The 16,315-nt window shown below is 43.3% G+C and overlaps 1 protein-coding gene across 1 annotated transcript in view; it reads right to left on the bottom strand.

Annotated features, from left to right (window-relative positions):
• LOC105839701 (E3 ubiquitin-protein ligase lubel) overlaps positions 1–16,315 on the bottom strand; it is a 296,564-nt gene that overhangs the window by 103,465 nt on the left and 176,784 nt on the right. Inside the window, exon 5 of the mRNA XM_036284750.1 lies at positions 12,474–12,977. Coding sequence (XP_036140643.1) covers positions 12,474–12,521 — 48 coding nt within the window. The 5' untranslated portion in view covers positions 12,522–12,977. The remainder of the gene's footprint in view (positions 1–12,473; positions 12,978–16,315) is intronic.

Here is a 16,315-nt window from a genome sequence, read left to right as displayed (position 1 = left end):
TAAATGATCAAAAATTCTCCCTCTTCTGTAAAAACGCAGGCTATTGATCATACTGTGATTATCAAATGTTTCCCTTTCAAACATTTATTTATTATTATAATAATTGATAAAAATCCTAAAAGTTTGTAACTTTTTGATAAAGTATTTTGGACATAAGTTTACATAAATGTTTTTCAACAGAAAATAAGTAAGGTTTCTCGGTTAATCAATCTAATTGTATCTCTCTATTCTACTCTATTCTACTTACTACAAAATTTAAAAAAAGTTTGGCTTCGGTTTTTCCGGACATCCTGTATATTTCCATCTGAACGATCGAAAGATTCGCCAAATCACACATCGATTTTCCGTCACTTACCGGTTTTCGTTATATCGCGCCGTTATTATCGCGCGAGTTCCGCACTCCTGAGAATCCAAAGCGAGAAAACGAGCCGGCGCGTCGCGTCGCTTCGCTTCGTGCTAAAAAAAGAAACGCAGGGCCGCTTATCGTCGATCGTCGGAGCGACGTCCTCCGGCAAACCGCAAACTACCGGCCATAATCGCGACGCGGTAGGGGCAGTTTTGAAAAACGCACGCCGGCAAAGCCTGAGTACTCTATCTAGAATAGGCATTCCTTGAGCGTACGCGGGGCCGGGGATAATCACGCGCATCAATTACCCCGCGAATTATGATGCGCATCTGCGGCGGCGAACGATTTATGACGAAAATTGGATGTCCGTTTTATCTGCGAGTTATCTCGGCGCGCGGCTTCCCTTTTTTACGTGTAGACCTAACCCATCGTGTAGACCTAACTTTTAACGGATATTCATTGCAAAAATATCCGTATGCTCATCTCTTTCTCTCTCTCTCTCTCTCTCTCTCTCTCTCTCTCTCTCTCTTCTCTCTCATACAGGCCCCTCAGCAAGAGATTATCCTCGCATTTTCCTCTTTACGTAAATTTTACATGTAATTGTGCACATAGATGAATAATGTACGTAGAAAACATGCAATACGTATCCGTCAATAATATTGAATTCTTTAACTTCTATCCCCCGAAATTTTTAATTCATGTTTAATTATAAAATACCATGGTACTTTTAATTCTCAGTAAATTTTTTATTTTATAAAATATATTTTTTCCTCTCCGTTGTAATCATGTAAATAATATATAAAATTTTCGTTAGTTAGTACTCTGATAATGTTCGATACAAGGACAATTTTTGCAAGATTATTGAAAAATAAAAAATACGCTTTGCATCCAGGACCAGTCTAGGACATTGAGTTAAATTTTCTTGCAGCTGTTAGGTTATCAAATATTTGTATTGTTACATCCTTTTATACATATAATCACGACGTCACTCCTGCAGAAAAATAAGACAACTCTATATTGTGATTAAATATGTTTCACTCAAATAACTTAAAATTTAAATAAAGATAAGATTAATATTAATATAGTGCAATGTTTAGTTTCCGAGAAAGAATGTTTTGCTTTAGGAAGTCTATAAGCCAATATATTGGCAATATATTGGCAATCTTTCTCTAACTTAAACAATTTCAAAAAACAATAACACTTCTGACTGTTATCTAAGATAGAAATGGAAATAAGGTATATTCTAATAAATACATAAAAATAAAATTGCTTTTTAATTTAAATAATTTTATATAGATTTTAGATAAAAGCTTACGTTACGTAGAACGATCAACTTCATATAGAACGACAAACATTCACACATCGCCAAGTTAATATGTCATATAGGATTCAGGATATATTCGGGATGATGGAAAGCTATTTTTAACGCGACTCTTGATTTACGCACGCCCATCTAAGAATCTCAGAAGACCGCAACGACGCGACGTTTCAAAAAGCGATAAAACCGTCTGCACGCGAAACGTCTTAATTTACGTAAGAAGTAATCTCTACCGGGCGCCACCGCCTCTCGGCGCTACTATGAATTTAATAATCGTGAAATTTACTTTTCGATCGCTCGTCGAATCCGCGCGTCAGATTACGATCTTCGAGGTACGGGCATGCTAAGTGCTAAGCGTCTCGAGTACGCTCCTGTTTTCGCGGACTCATGCACGAACGCAGCTCCGATAACGGGCGGATGCATCACGCTCGTTGAATAGATCTCGAAGTGAGATCGCCCCGAGGTATTAATGACCCGTTTAATTGCCATCGAGGATCCAAATCGTATCGTCACGTGCCGCCAAACGTCTCTGGCATCGCCACGAGGATCTCTCAGGCGCGATACAATCGCCGACCGATTTTCGGTGCTAATTGTAAGCGGCTCCGCTAAACGCTCCGTAGCGTTTGCCGAGAGTATTAGTCGCATTAAAAGCGATCTCTCGTAAGCTCTCATCTGCATGAACATCTGACATACGGCGGGGACGGACATAGGAGCGATGCCGCCCCATCTGCCGCCCTTTATACCCCATTCCTGTCCTTTAGACGCTCTTGAGCGCCGAGCCCAGCATTAGGGATGTAACAAGCTTCTGTCGATTTCAAAAATCTTACAAGTCGATTTTTCGACTTGCCCTCCCCCCCCCTCCCCAAATTTAATTTAAAATTCTAATGTGCCGTGGCAAAAAGATTAAAAAAACCCATGAAACATCATTCCGCTTTGTGGGGGCGACTCGCGCGAAGCCGACCGGAAAATCAGCCTGAATTAGACTAAAATATTTGTTCCCCCCTCACGCCGAAGAGGTTCCTGCCTATTATTTAGGTCTAGATGTTCGGCTGAACGGGCAGTGTGTGCGACGGACGTGAAAGTATTTCCTCAATAAGAGTCCGCCACACACGCGCGCGCGCGCGCGCGGACACCGGCATACTCCGCGGCCCTCGGTCCCGTGTGTCCTTTGTTCGTCGGAGATACGTATGAAGCGTGACAAAACGGCGCGGACTTTCTTAAGTCCGCGGCATTTTGTCACGCGGGAACATTTGGACCGACATTTGTGGCAAACGAGTCGTGACGACGCGCCGGGGTCCGGGGGGGGGGGCCCGGGCGCCCCCCTCCCAATTCCCTCAAAAGAATATTTCACAATGGGCATTCCGAGCCTTTTATCTTTGGGATGTTCTCACCGTATGCGCCGAGTCGCTGAATCACCCACCCGGTCTACTTATAACGTATACGGGGAGACATGCGCGCCGCGCGCGATAATGAATTATTACGGCCGCGTAACGGCGAAGACGATTCGTCTCCGTGAAGCCCGGGGCCGTGTCCTTTGTCCTCCTCCAAAAAAGATGTGCATCCCCGCGCGGATGATGTAACACGGGATGATGTGTGTGACGGGTCGGTGACAGTGTGCCGCAGTTAATCTCCCCGTAACGAAAGAGTAATGACCCCGCGAGACATGCAATGATACCCACCCGCGCCCCCGGGTGATCCGACCCCCTCCCCCCGTGCGCAACAATCCCTCTCCCGCGAGCTTGTCCACGGGATATTTGCATTAACCAACGCGGATATGAGATTCTTGGAAATTCGCCGGAATATGTAGCGCGATGCTAATGAGCGCCGGAGCAGCATTGTAATATAACGAGCTTGCCCGTAATAGTGAAATAATAAATAACAAATGTATATATAGTATTACATCGCGGTTTATGTGATACACGCGAATGGGATTACCCGCCCGTTTGTTTGAATTATGTGATTTAATCGTGCTAATCACGTGGAACACAGAGATTTGCGAATATTTTAGAAATTAAATACGCGCGCGGCGATCGAGATAATTCGATAAACGGCGGGCAATCGTTCAGCCTGCCCCCCTTCCTCCCCTCCCCCCGTCCCTCTCTCGCCCCTCCTGCCGATTAGATATTTCGGTGACACGATATGAATACAAAAGAGCCGGACAAATGTTCGGCTAATTTCCGTTCCGCGGCATAAGGTCGATGATACCTTCTCCCGGTCTCCCTGGGCTGCATGCGGTGCACATCACAAACATTGGAACAAGTACCAACCCTTCATAGCTCAAGCACGCCTCGCCGTGCACGGTGGCTCTCCCTTTTTTCCTCCGACCCTTCAATTTAATCAGCTTCATTCAGTCTACCGCGAAACAACCTGCCACATGGTGGCCATTGTGGTGCACTGGATATTATTAACGGCATACACGCACACACACATACACACACACACACATACGCGCGCACGACGGCGCCGCGGAACACGGAGTGCGGATCGTTTCGTCGTCTCTCGTTCGCTTTTTGTACGACAACAGCGCGCTATCACCACCCGTGAATAAACACGGAGACCGCGCGCCATATGCACTCACGTGCTTTCTTTGTCGGTATCATTATTGTCATTTGTCACACGACCCGCTTTCGCGCTCGCCGGCTCAGAAATTCCGCGGATCGAGCGAACGACGGTTTCTCTCCCCCTCGCGTACGTTTCCACCGGCGCATCGATAATACTCGCGATGGAAATGTAAATTACTGACGCGTTAGTGGCACGAAAACTCGCGCGCAAGCCTTACCAATATGAGCAAATTTGATCGTTCTGGCGTAAATATATATACATATATATCTCGCGCGCTTTCTCTCTCCTTTCCAGTCGTCCCAAAGATGCCGCCGCCGCTTTGGCGCGAAGCCAAAGACGCAAATTCACTCGGCGCCCTTCGCCCAAAGTGGGACAGAACTCGGCGAAGTGCTCGTACTTCGATAAAACTTGCCTTCACTTCGATAATGGATTTTCCCTGTGTCCCAGAAATTTCCGGGGAAAATAAATGCGCTGCATATTTAAATTGGCCCGTCTTCCGCCCGTCCCATCACTTAGCTCGGGAGACGTTTCCTCGTAGGCATTTAAGGCACGAAGTAAAAGGTAAAACCACGAATAGTTACAGACCACCGGGGTATTATCGATTGTCCCGGGATTTACGAGGCCCCGATTGAGAATCGCTTTGCTCTCGCGTCTACGCTGTGTTTTTCAAGTAGTAACGTCATTTACGCTTTTCGAAGAAAAATAAAAGGATGCAACCTCGCAAACGTGGCGGTTCCCGAAATGACCGGTAATTGTGTAACATTTTAATACCGGGCTGCTTTCTCGTAAGGTACTTCAACTCGCTACTTATAGTGACATTCGCTCTTCCCCATCTGTTTCCTCTTAAAGCAGCTGCTTTTCTCTACATTGCGTTACGGTTTTAAAACTGACAAGGTAAAAGTCCCCGTGGCCAGACATATGTACTTATGCCCTGATATAATGCTTTTCTTATTATAATATTAAAATTTAATTGTAATCTTAAATATTTAAAGATTTTAATTGCATTGTAATATCATAATGAAAAGAGCATTTGTCAGATTAACAAATAACAAGTTTTTGTGTAAAACAGTATTTGTCTCACCTCTTCGGGAGTCATTTATCATTTCAAATTACTCTCATATATACTATAACTTGAATTTCTCTCGTTTTTCAGCTCGACAAAGCTATTATTACTTTGCCCGATTTTAACGAAGCCTACGATTTTAATAAAAGATAATAGGGACACAGAGGTAAACAGGGACCTCTCGCTAGTCGATTAAAGGGGTCCAGTTGGGCGTGCGGCTTATTTTCGAATTTGATTCACGCGAGGTGTCATTGAATATTAAAAATGCCGGTGATTGCGGATGCCAGCGTGCCTGAATAAGACGCATAATGACGGGAATCTTGACGAGGAGCCCCCTTTTTACGGGCTTGATTGAACTCACGGCCGAATATTGAATTCGGCAGAATGCAGTGTTCAAAATCAACGAGTCTATCCGGTCCATTCGAGACCGGACAGCGCTCGGTGATAATGACGGAGATGACTGTGGCAGTTTCGATGATTAACGACTATCGACCGCCGGTCGATTGAATTCGATTTGTCTTCCCGGACGCCTCAGGTAAAGCTATCCTTTAATCATTCCGGCGTTTCCGAACGGAGTAATGAGTTTACACGGCAATCGACGGACTTTATGTGAAAGAGTAGCCTGCCTAACTTGATCGTGATCGATGAATCGCGCAGGCGTCTATAAAGATGTTACTGCGTTGTGCTTACGGAAAAAAGGCGGACGGGACGCGGGTGCCGCTGCCGGCGTGGCTGGTAATTTGTCCGTAATGCGGTCTTATCGCTTTCACGATAATCGCACATTTTTATTACGTACGGAAACAGACGAGACGTCCGCGTTGGAAAGATAAATTTACGGCTACGAGATCTCCTGAAGTTTACGCGACGCGTAATGGAGGAAATTTAAATCGCGGACGATTAAACAATACTTTCGCGCGTTAAAACTGAGATTTTTATTCCTCCGTTGTCGCGTCGAACGTCTGGCTTCTTACGTTAAAAAAACGCAGATCGATCATTTTGACTACCGGTCATTACCGTCGCGGGTATCAGTCACCGCGGGGACTTTCATTGTACACGATGGAGGTCGTTAAAAAAAAAACCGTAAAATTTATTTCACAATCGCCGCGCGTCCTCCATTACGGTCATTAACTTTCATGGGACGTGGTTCCGGAATGTTGATGCTAGATACATGTCGCCATGCACCTAGGAGGCATCTTCTCTTGGCGTTGTAGTCGAAACGGTACACGGCGACTCGAAATTGTAAGTCGAGTACGATCGAGAATCCTTCGTCGTTCGATATAAATCAATTTAATGACATATTCTAGCGGACAAACTATCATATATAATGAAATTGTGCACACATTCCTCTTCCTTCAAAAATACATGTACACGAGTTTCTCATAATGACAAAATATTTTAACTTGACGCTTATATTTTTACTTCGAGTTTCGAGAATTATTTAAAAGTTGTTCAATAATATCTGTGTGAAATTTAATAAAAGAAGAAAAAAATGAAAAACAAAAATTGTGGATTATTTTAAAAATGACCAAGGCTTGAAAACCGCATGATGTTATTATTTTAATAGTTTGCGGTAAAATATAGAAAACATGACTTCATATTTCTGGCGAGCCGCAAAAAATTCACAGGCGGCCCGCGGGCCACAAATCACTTGTCTATTTTTAATTTAATTTTTTATTTTTTCTCCTTCCTTTTATCCTAATCTTTTTATTTTAATATTTTTCTTTACTTTATACATTTTTGTACATATTTCTTAATTCATCTATTTATTTATTTATCCACTTCATACCTATGTCATTAATATATTTTAATATTTTTTCGGCATTTTTAATCTACTCTAATATACCTCTTTGTTTTATTGTTCAACACACTTAAGTAATGCATTGATTAAATTCATAATTTTGCAAGAGAGAACCAATTGGTATGAACAGTAAAATACACGTCATTGTTAGTTTTTATACGTAACGTTTCCTCAGCACTCGATTTTTTTCACAGGTCGGGTGATATTGCGGCCACAGGCGGACAGAATCGATTAAGCGCCGATCCGATTTCCGAGGGGAAAAAAATGGTAATGTATTCCTGAAGGCGACTGGACGGTGGGCCCATATCTCCGGGGTGAAAGTGTGTTTCCGCGCGCAACAATCGGCCGTCGTCTTTGGTGCGGCGCGGCGTGGCCGAAAATAGCGACATTCCGTCGAGAGTTTATAACTGCCACGGATATAAACGACGGGGAGAGAATCGATCCGTCAGGTAAACACGTGCGCGCTCATATCCGGCCGGGTGTATCCTTCTAAATTCGGCTTTGTTAACGGCGGCAGGGCGTCCGCGCCGCGTCGGGCCAAGCCAAGCCAAGCCAAGCCAAGCCATATTGCAATATTCCGGCGGCGCGCGATAGCACAGGCTCAGGCGGAGTCGAGCGTGGGTGCGATAAAAAAGATGGTAATGTATTCTAGAGAGGTGCAATAGAGCGCGCGTGCACGTGCGGCGCATTAAATGCGAGAGGACGCGAGGGAGAAGCTGCCACCGCGGTAGGTAAGATTCGCATCCCCCTCCCCCGTCGAAAGGGAAGCGGGAAATTTTTTAGAGAGCTGCGCCTCTCGCGTTTTGTGGCGCTCCCACGTCGCCCGGAAGCGAAACACAAGACGGGGGCTCGACGTGCAAGTTGCTCTGACATGTTCCCTACTGTCGTAGTCGTCGGGTGAGTTTCACCTTAAAGAACTGCGGGACGTCGGTGTACCCCGCGGCGTAACAACAGCCTCCCTGGCCCTCTCTCTCTCTTTTCCCTTCATTCAACCGGAACACTTTCGGAACACTTTCGGGACACTTCAAAACTGCTGTTCCTACACACGTATATACATGGTTGCGACTGCGATTCGGCGTCGCTCGACATTTCGTGATGGATCGGGCGATATACGGGTGGTAGAATCAATATCAATAGAAGAATTTTGGACTTTTATCGAATATCGCGCGGTCCGATCGCGCCGTAGATTGGCGCCGCGATGTAAAAATGCTGGGGGCAATGCGATGTAAGACGCCGTCACTTCAACGCATCGTCCTCCCCCGCTGTAGATATAGAGCCGAGATTGAACATTATGCGGGTCCGTAGCTAATACGTAATTTAATTTAATACGTAAAGCACCAAAACTAAAAGTTCACCTAATATATTTCTCGTTACGAGTCAATGCAATTAATTAGCCTTTATTAAATTGCCGGAACTTTCGCCAAAAGAGTCGAGGATGGGGCGGTACAACGTTGTTGGAAACGTATCGCGGCGGCAGTTTTATCAATTAAATTATCTAGAATTGCCGCACACTCGCGTACGCGATGCGTTCATAAATTTCCTTACTTCTCTCATTCTCCCATGCGGCACCACTGTGAAACTATCACGGGCGAATTCACAATGTGATAGAGCGATCCAGGCGATCGTAAAACTCAATTTGTATAATGGACCGCATCTTTGGTAATGCCCCTATCATGGCACGCTCGCATTACTACGCGAATGGATAACGCAGGTACTTGACGGGAAATATCGTGATACGCTATTGATTTCGCTGCATTTAGGGCTTTTTATCTTAATTATGCCGCAGACCCAATTCGCGGGTATATTATTAGCTCGTTAATATATTTTATGGGGGGGGGGGGGGGGGGGGGAGCACTAACAAGCCTTTGTCATTGTAAACGTGAATTTACAGATTAAGCTTAATTAAAATCTCGCCGTGGGATCGTCACAATTATTTTCATAATCATTCCGCCGTTGCTTTAATTACCGTATCGCGTACGTGCACATTTCGCATGGCGCGTGCAATACGCCGGAATATAATTTTGTTCGCTCGGCCGTCATCGAGAAATTTGCATTTTGCAGGCAACAATTACGCGCGGTTTACGAAACACGAGCTATCGATCTCATCTTTGTTGATTCTGAATATTTTTTTTCGGAAATTTTGCAACCTAAAACATTTTAAAGTCTATTTCAAAGTGCATTTCGTAAATTAATTCAATAAGGCGCAATCTGAAAAATTGTCCGTTTTTAAAAAATACAGAAAAATTTAAAAACTTAAAAAACAAGAATTAATTTAATAATATCTTTATAACAAATTTGTAAATATTTAGTTACCGTCAAATTATATTAAAATTTTTAACCATTAACCGTATTTTTAAGAAAATTAAAAATTAAATTAAATTAAAAACTAATAAAAATACAATTACAAACTAAAGATAACTTTTAATAAACTAAAGAAAAATGTAACAGAAAATTAAGAATATTCGTAACATATAAACAGTAAAATCATGTAAGCTCTTATCAATGATTATTAATTTCATTAATTTAATTTCACGCAGTTAGAAACAATATTAATGTCACAAATTCCAAATAAATATTAAAAATTTCAATGATTGTTATCTTAACACATTATTTTTTGCTCATAAACTCTTTAAACCTCATTGTGTTACTATGCATTCGAACACTGTAATAGTGTTACCATTATTAAGAACGTTAAAACGATTATCATCGTGAAGAATCGTGTACGCATGAAAATCACAAAATCAGGTGACATTCTTTTATATTTACTGCAATTTTTTCGTCGTATAAATAGTTAATGCGCGTCAAAGAACGCGGGTAATGGTTGTGGGAAAAAATGAGGAAAAGTTTTCAGAAAAACGATACATCGCGTGCCTGCGAGCGCTGTTGTGCTATTCCTCCGTCTCGTGTAAAAACGCAAGTTCAATGACTTCGCATATCGAACGCGAAATTTAGACGAATTCCTCGGACGTCCCGCATAGCTGTCGCGTCGCAGAAATGTCACCTTAGCTGGCGGGCTGGCGGCGAAAGAGATACGAATCGGTAAACGCTACATCGCCGTCGACAGCAAGCCGGATTGCGAGATACCATACCGGGTGTCGGATTAATGGCTTCCCGACGGGGTGTAACGATAGCTCCGCACCCCGTGAAATATCTCAGGGGACGCGGGAACGCGTTCGCCCGTTTTGATTCGCGGGGAGCACCGATCGCCGATACACCCCTCGAGATCGCGCCAATGCAGCGTCCGCGTGCGTGTACGTACAAATCTACATTGGCGAGAAAGATTTAAGGCGTCGCATTGTGCGTAACAACTAGGGATCCAGGGATAGGGGGCTGACACTTTCGGCCTTCGTCCTCCCTCCCCCTCCGAATCACAAACCATGAAAACGCCCGTTCCGGGGCTCGCTCCGTTCCGATTACATTCCGACCCGATTCTCATACGTATGCGTGTATGTATGTGCGCCGATTCCTACGGAATGGGTGTCGGTGAGATGCGGCTTTTGAGGCTGTCGAATATCTGATCGACTTGTCGCAGTACCTTCAGTCAAATGGTCACGGTATCTCTGGAATATCTGGTAGGGGTCTGGCGGTTCGCAGAAATTGGTATTAAAGCTATTAGAGATATCGAGAAATGCGGCACGTGCACCCGAAGATATACTAGGTATCTGTGAGAAACTGCGACGATTATTTAGCAACAAACAGGAAGATTGTAGGTATACGTTGTATCTGTTGATATTATGCATAATGCCTTGTTTTCGATGTGATTAAGAAAAAAATTATCAACTTCTATGCCAACAATTGTATCTCGAAAGGGGTGAAGAATGCGTGGGAGAAATGGCTCGTGTCCTTGAATTGTTAGCTTCAAGCTACCGGATATTCCCAGGATAGCTACCAGCGACTATCCACGATAGGAAATTTACTTATCGGGCACGCCAAGAATCTCTGAGATTATCTGAAATTTTCAAATATCCCGGAACATTCCGAAACTCGCGGCAAATCTTGCAATCGATTGGCAGGAAGTCGCCGTGGGCGGTCTTCAAAATCAATTCATAATACCTCCGAGGTACTTCGGCGTTCTGTGGCTGTGACCTCATTATAGAGAGGTTCAGAGAAGATTCAGTTACCAATATCCAACTATAATTTCAGTCTGCTTGAGACGAAACCTTATATTTGCAGCCGATTTCCCAACCGAACATTCCACACAGTCTGGACTGCAGATACTTCGCGTTGCGTAAGGCTACATTGAAGTCTGAGTGTCATAATAAGACCAGAACAAGAAAGAGAGAAGCAGACACGAAAGCTTCATCAAGATAATGTCTAGGGCAATGGATTATGCAACAGAAGTGAACGTTGAGTCTGAAAAATGATTTATGACTTGGACGATTTACCGAGCAAAAACGTATTTCATACGTGTTGTGCATTTACGCCGATTTTCGTGTGATATGACTGATTGATTACAAAGTTCATAAATCAAGGATGCAATTAGTAATAATAATTTATCCGCTTATGCATCTTCATGTTTAATGATGATTAATCCCTGTTAATCTAGTTTCAAACGTTAACTTGAAACTAAAATTCCTCGTCTCCTCATATCGACGAATAATTTATGCGAATAATTTAATACATGATTTATGTAACTGCACGAGATAAAAAAGCAAAATAACGATAATATCGCGCGTTACGTAGTTAATTGAATTAGAAGCGGATAAATCAATAACTTCAGAGTGCAGTCCGCGTACCCAGAGAATATCTAAATTTTTCCGACAAAGTCATCGGCAAAGCGATTAATAAAATTAACCGCTTTTATCCTCTCCGCAAAGCCATGTTTTCAAGACAGAATTGCAAATACTCGCTCAATGGATTTGGCTACGCTTTCCAAACTACTTTCAACCGCTTCCCTTTTTACGGGATGTCCCATTGTCTCCGGGCATTGGTATTTCTGGAGACGCGCCAGCGGCATTCTATAACGCGTAAAGATCCCTACCGTTACTAATCACGCATTCTTTACCGCGAAATTTACTTTTCGCGAGCCACCGTCCCGACCTCTTTTACCCGTGTTCCGCCCCGGAGAACAGAGATTCCGCCACGCAGGGATTCTACTCTACCGGTGACCAGACGGTGGCCCCGTCCGTCCGGGAACTCGCCATTGAGACGCCGACGTTTTTCCAGCTACGGTAAACACGGCCGGTGCCGCGTTTAACCGCCATCCGGGAGCGCGTTTTATTCGCCGACCTTCCTGCACGCCACATCGACGACGATGAAACGAAACACACTGGGGCGGTCGGCAGGCGGTCTTTCCAGCGCGAAAGCTCCGCCTGCGAGAGGCCAGCCGGCCTGCATGCACGGTGCATGCACGTGAAACGTCAACTTCTTCGTGGCACCTACTTACCTCCTCGTCTTCCCGTCCATCCGTCCATCCGTCCATCCGCACGTCCATGCTGCCCGTATACGCTCGAGCTGGCCTTCTCGGACACGCGGCGCGCCCTTCGTTCGTATGCTAATGCCCGCGGCGGTTTCGTGACGCGATACAGTTTTCGTCGTTAACCCCGGCTGACCTCCTCCTCCAGGAGAGCGGGCCTTCTAGTGAAAGTGTGGGCGACGACCATGGTGCGCGGACCTTTTCGTCGTCGACAGGCCACAGAGTTCCGTCGCACCGCACAAATGTACAGACGGCGAACGATTCTGTTCGCCCGAAACGACGAAATCTCTACGAACGATGTCATCCACGTTTACCTGATGGAAGATACGATTTCCTTGCCCGTAAATTCGATTATCGGTTCTACCGGATGCATTTGCCACACTTTCCGAGTTTCCGTGCATGTCGCAGAAAATTTGTCACGATGTGTTCCTTTTCACACTATTTTCTATTCCCGCTCTTCCCGGGCTGTCGTACCTGCAAAAGAATGTTTAAAAAAAGCCTTTAAAAACATTCCGAAATAAAAAATGGAAACTCGAAGTCTCTTTGTCCCACCACCGAATGAATAAAGTGAACAAATTTCAAAAAGAAAATTCTTTGTCCCCCATAATTTCTCGCATGTTAAGTAGATTTGCGCACATCATCAGAATTTGTTTTTGCTACGACAGTTAAGACTTTAAGGTCCGCACTGATGTGTAGATCAACTTTAAACTCGGTTTAACTTTTTACTTTCTATTCTAAGAATTAGAAAAAGATAGAAAGTAAGTTAAACCGAGTTTATAAAGTTGATCTCTACATTAGCGCAAATGGACCTAAGGAACTTTCCAACTTTTCATTTTGTGATAATATTTATTCTACATTGTTTAGATAAGAGAGCGTTCTCCTCTCCGTTCTCTCTCTCGATACTGATCTTCTTATGGCCTCGAGACCATACCACATTTTTAATCGGCGAGCCATAACGAATAATAATTTATTTAACAATCCATCTCATCGCCGACGTTCTTTTAAAGACGGCCCTACCTCGGAATAGCACTTTTCGGTCATTTAACAACGATGTTTCATCCTCGTGAAATGGACTCGCGCGCGTGATACCGTGTAGCAGAAAAAAAGTGCTTATTCAAATAAGAGAGCAGCCCATTCAGAGACCTGGCCGCTCCTCCTTCCATGCGCTTGCATGGAACTAGCGCGAGCATAAATTTCAACGGATAGTACGCTGCCGGAGCGCGAGAAAAGAAAGGTCTCTCCCTTACGAATTCCCTACGAGCGGCAGCACGGTTATTTAGATCTTTCATTCTCTTGCGGACAACTCAAAGACTTCGTCGTCTATCGCCTAAATTATTTCTCCGACATTCCCCTGAAGGAAAAAAAAGAGAGACGAAGAGAGACAACTATGACCTTTCCTTAGTGTTAGTACGTGCTCTCTCTCTCTCTCTCTCTCTCTCTCTCTCTCTCTCTCTCTCTCTCTCTCTCTCTGGCGGTTTATGTATTTTAATGTTATTTCGCTTAGCACGTTAAGTAAATGGATGTTGTTACTTTACTTAGGACGCTTCTAATCTTGCAAATTGTGTTTTACAGAAAAGAAAAAAAAAATCAATATCCTGTGTGCCGCCCTACGGCCACGGGTGGCTAAAGAGATTCAGATAACCCGGAGAGACCGTGCGCTTCGTACCTGGATCACGCTAAATGAAAATACGCACGTAATAGGAGCGTGAGCGATACGCTTAACCGTCAGGGGGGAGAGGGGGGAAAAGGGGGGTAAGAGGGAGATGTGCTCCGTATACACTTAGTCACACTGATAAAGTATTCCAATTGCGACGCGAGGCGGTTTAGTCCTCGGCAGGACTGACGGGGAAATGATATCACGCTGACAAGCCGTAAATACATAATGAAGTGTGGAAACCCCGTATGTTTAAATCCATGAATGCCTCCATCCGTCATCGTGAGTACGCGCGCGGTGTACGACTTCGAATTTATAATCCCGTACGCTCATCTAGTATACCCGCGTGATTCATCATCTTATACACTCTTACCGCGACAGATGAGCAGCTGTCGCTCAGAATAAGTTCGAGGAAAAGTTAGACGTTAAGAGATATACAATTAATATACGCGTGCGCGCAGTAATATTAATCATTTAATTAATGATTTCCCCTCCGGCTCCGGGCGCACGCATTAGATTCTTTTTTAACGGATAAAGTTTGCCAGATAAAGTATAATGGATTTCAATCTAATATTGAAATCTAATTTTTATTATGATAAAAATAAATTTTCAAGGAGAATATACCATTTGCAGAATCATTAATCTAATAATCGCCTGTCTGAAATTATTATATTACATTTTACAAACTGATTATCTTATAACTCATCGCTATAAACGTATAAAAATTCGATATGAAATTTGCTAAAAGAAGATTTCAGAACGCGATTACATGTAATGATTTAATGAGATTAAATATTTAAATAATGTATAAAAATGAAAACCTCAAAATACTCAAATACTTAAAAAAATTAAATAATTGATAAATTTAAGAGTTTTATAAAATTTTTCAAATTACCGTATCAGAAACGGTACTGTATTCCTATAAAAATACAATAAATTCATATAAAATAAATAGCAAATTATTGAAAAAATATGTATACCTTTTGATACAACCCCTTAACCTATTTCAATTTTTTTTTACATTTTATAATATATCTAATAAATAAAATATAGGTAAAAAGGACTAGTAAAGCTTTATCTAAAAGCTTGTTTCAGTTCTCTAGATAAAATCTAGATGGCGTTAAAGGTCTCACCCTCTACTCCACAGAAGGGTATATCCCTATGCGCATGACGCAGCTGTTTCTTTTTACAGATACTAAGAGAAACTGCAAACAGAGAGATATCATTTTTTAAATTAACTTCGAAATTTTCATGAAAATGTAACGATTAAATGTTAATTCTAGCGGAACTAATTCACCAACATCCGTTCTATTCATCTGTCGAATCTATTAATTAATAATTTATCAAGCAAGTTTGATTTATCGGGTCTAGTAGTCGAGGTTATTGGTTTATTCTACATATGTGGGTAATCTAATCACAATCGACATCAAAATTTGCATAGGAAATGCGCTTACGCAGGCAAGTTAGCATGTCAAAACTTGGAAAATATACGTGTCGAAAGTACCTGTTTCGAAACTTTTCGCGGGAAACCATTCACGTTTGCCGCGAAAATGCAACAAATCCTTTTCGGCATGCAACATTATGACTACCTTGAATACTTTTGGGAAAAGTAAAAAACAGCCGGTTAAAAGTTCAAACCACGAAATACCGAAACAACAAATCATTGCAGGAAAAACGGGCATCTATAAAAGTTTGCCGACAGGCGCCGTGGGACATCCCATAGCCCTATTAGATAACGTCGTGGACGTTAGACGAGGCGCCCGAGGGCGAAAGATCCTCGCACGAAGAAACGAAGGAGAGAATGTTCGTTCGGAAGAGAAGCCGTTTGATAAATGCGTGCCGGTGCGTCTAGGAACCAGTTTAGTGTTTACCTAGTAAGAAGAGAGAAGAGCAGAAAGAAAGAGAAGGGAAGAGAGAAAGAGATAGGGAAAGCGAGAGACAGAGAGAGAGAGAGAGAGAGAGAGAGAAAGAGAAAGAGGAGAGTAATGTTGTCAGTCAGCTGGTTTGTTGCATCTTCGAGGCAGGCAGGCAGGCAGGCAGGCAGGCAGGCAAGCAGGCAGGCAAGAAGGCAGGCAAGCAGCCGCCTGTGGCATTCAACGTTTGCCGAAGAGCGTTCTCGCGAGCACCATGTCTCTGTGTCAGTGCCGGTGTAGCACGT

Source organism: Monomorium pharaonis, chromosome 3, assembly GCF_013373865.1.
Source record: "Monomorium pharaonis isolate MP-MQ-018 chromosome 3, ASM1337386v2, whole genome shotgun sequence".
Taxonomy (NCBI): domain Eukaryota; kingdom Metazoa; phylum Arthropoda; class Insecta; order Hymenoptera; family Formicidae; genus Monomorium; species Monomorium pharaonis.
Note: the sequence above shows the minus strand (reverse complement) of the source record. Positions and strands in the feature narration are given on the sequence as shown.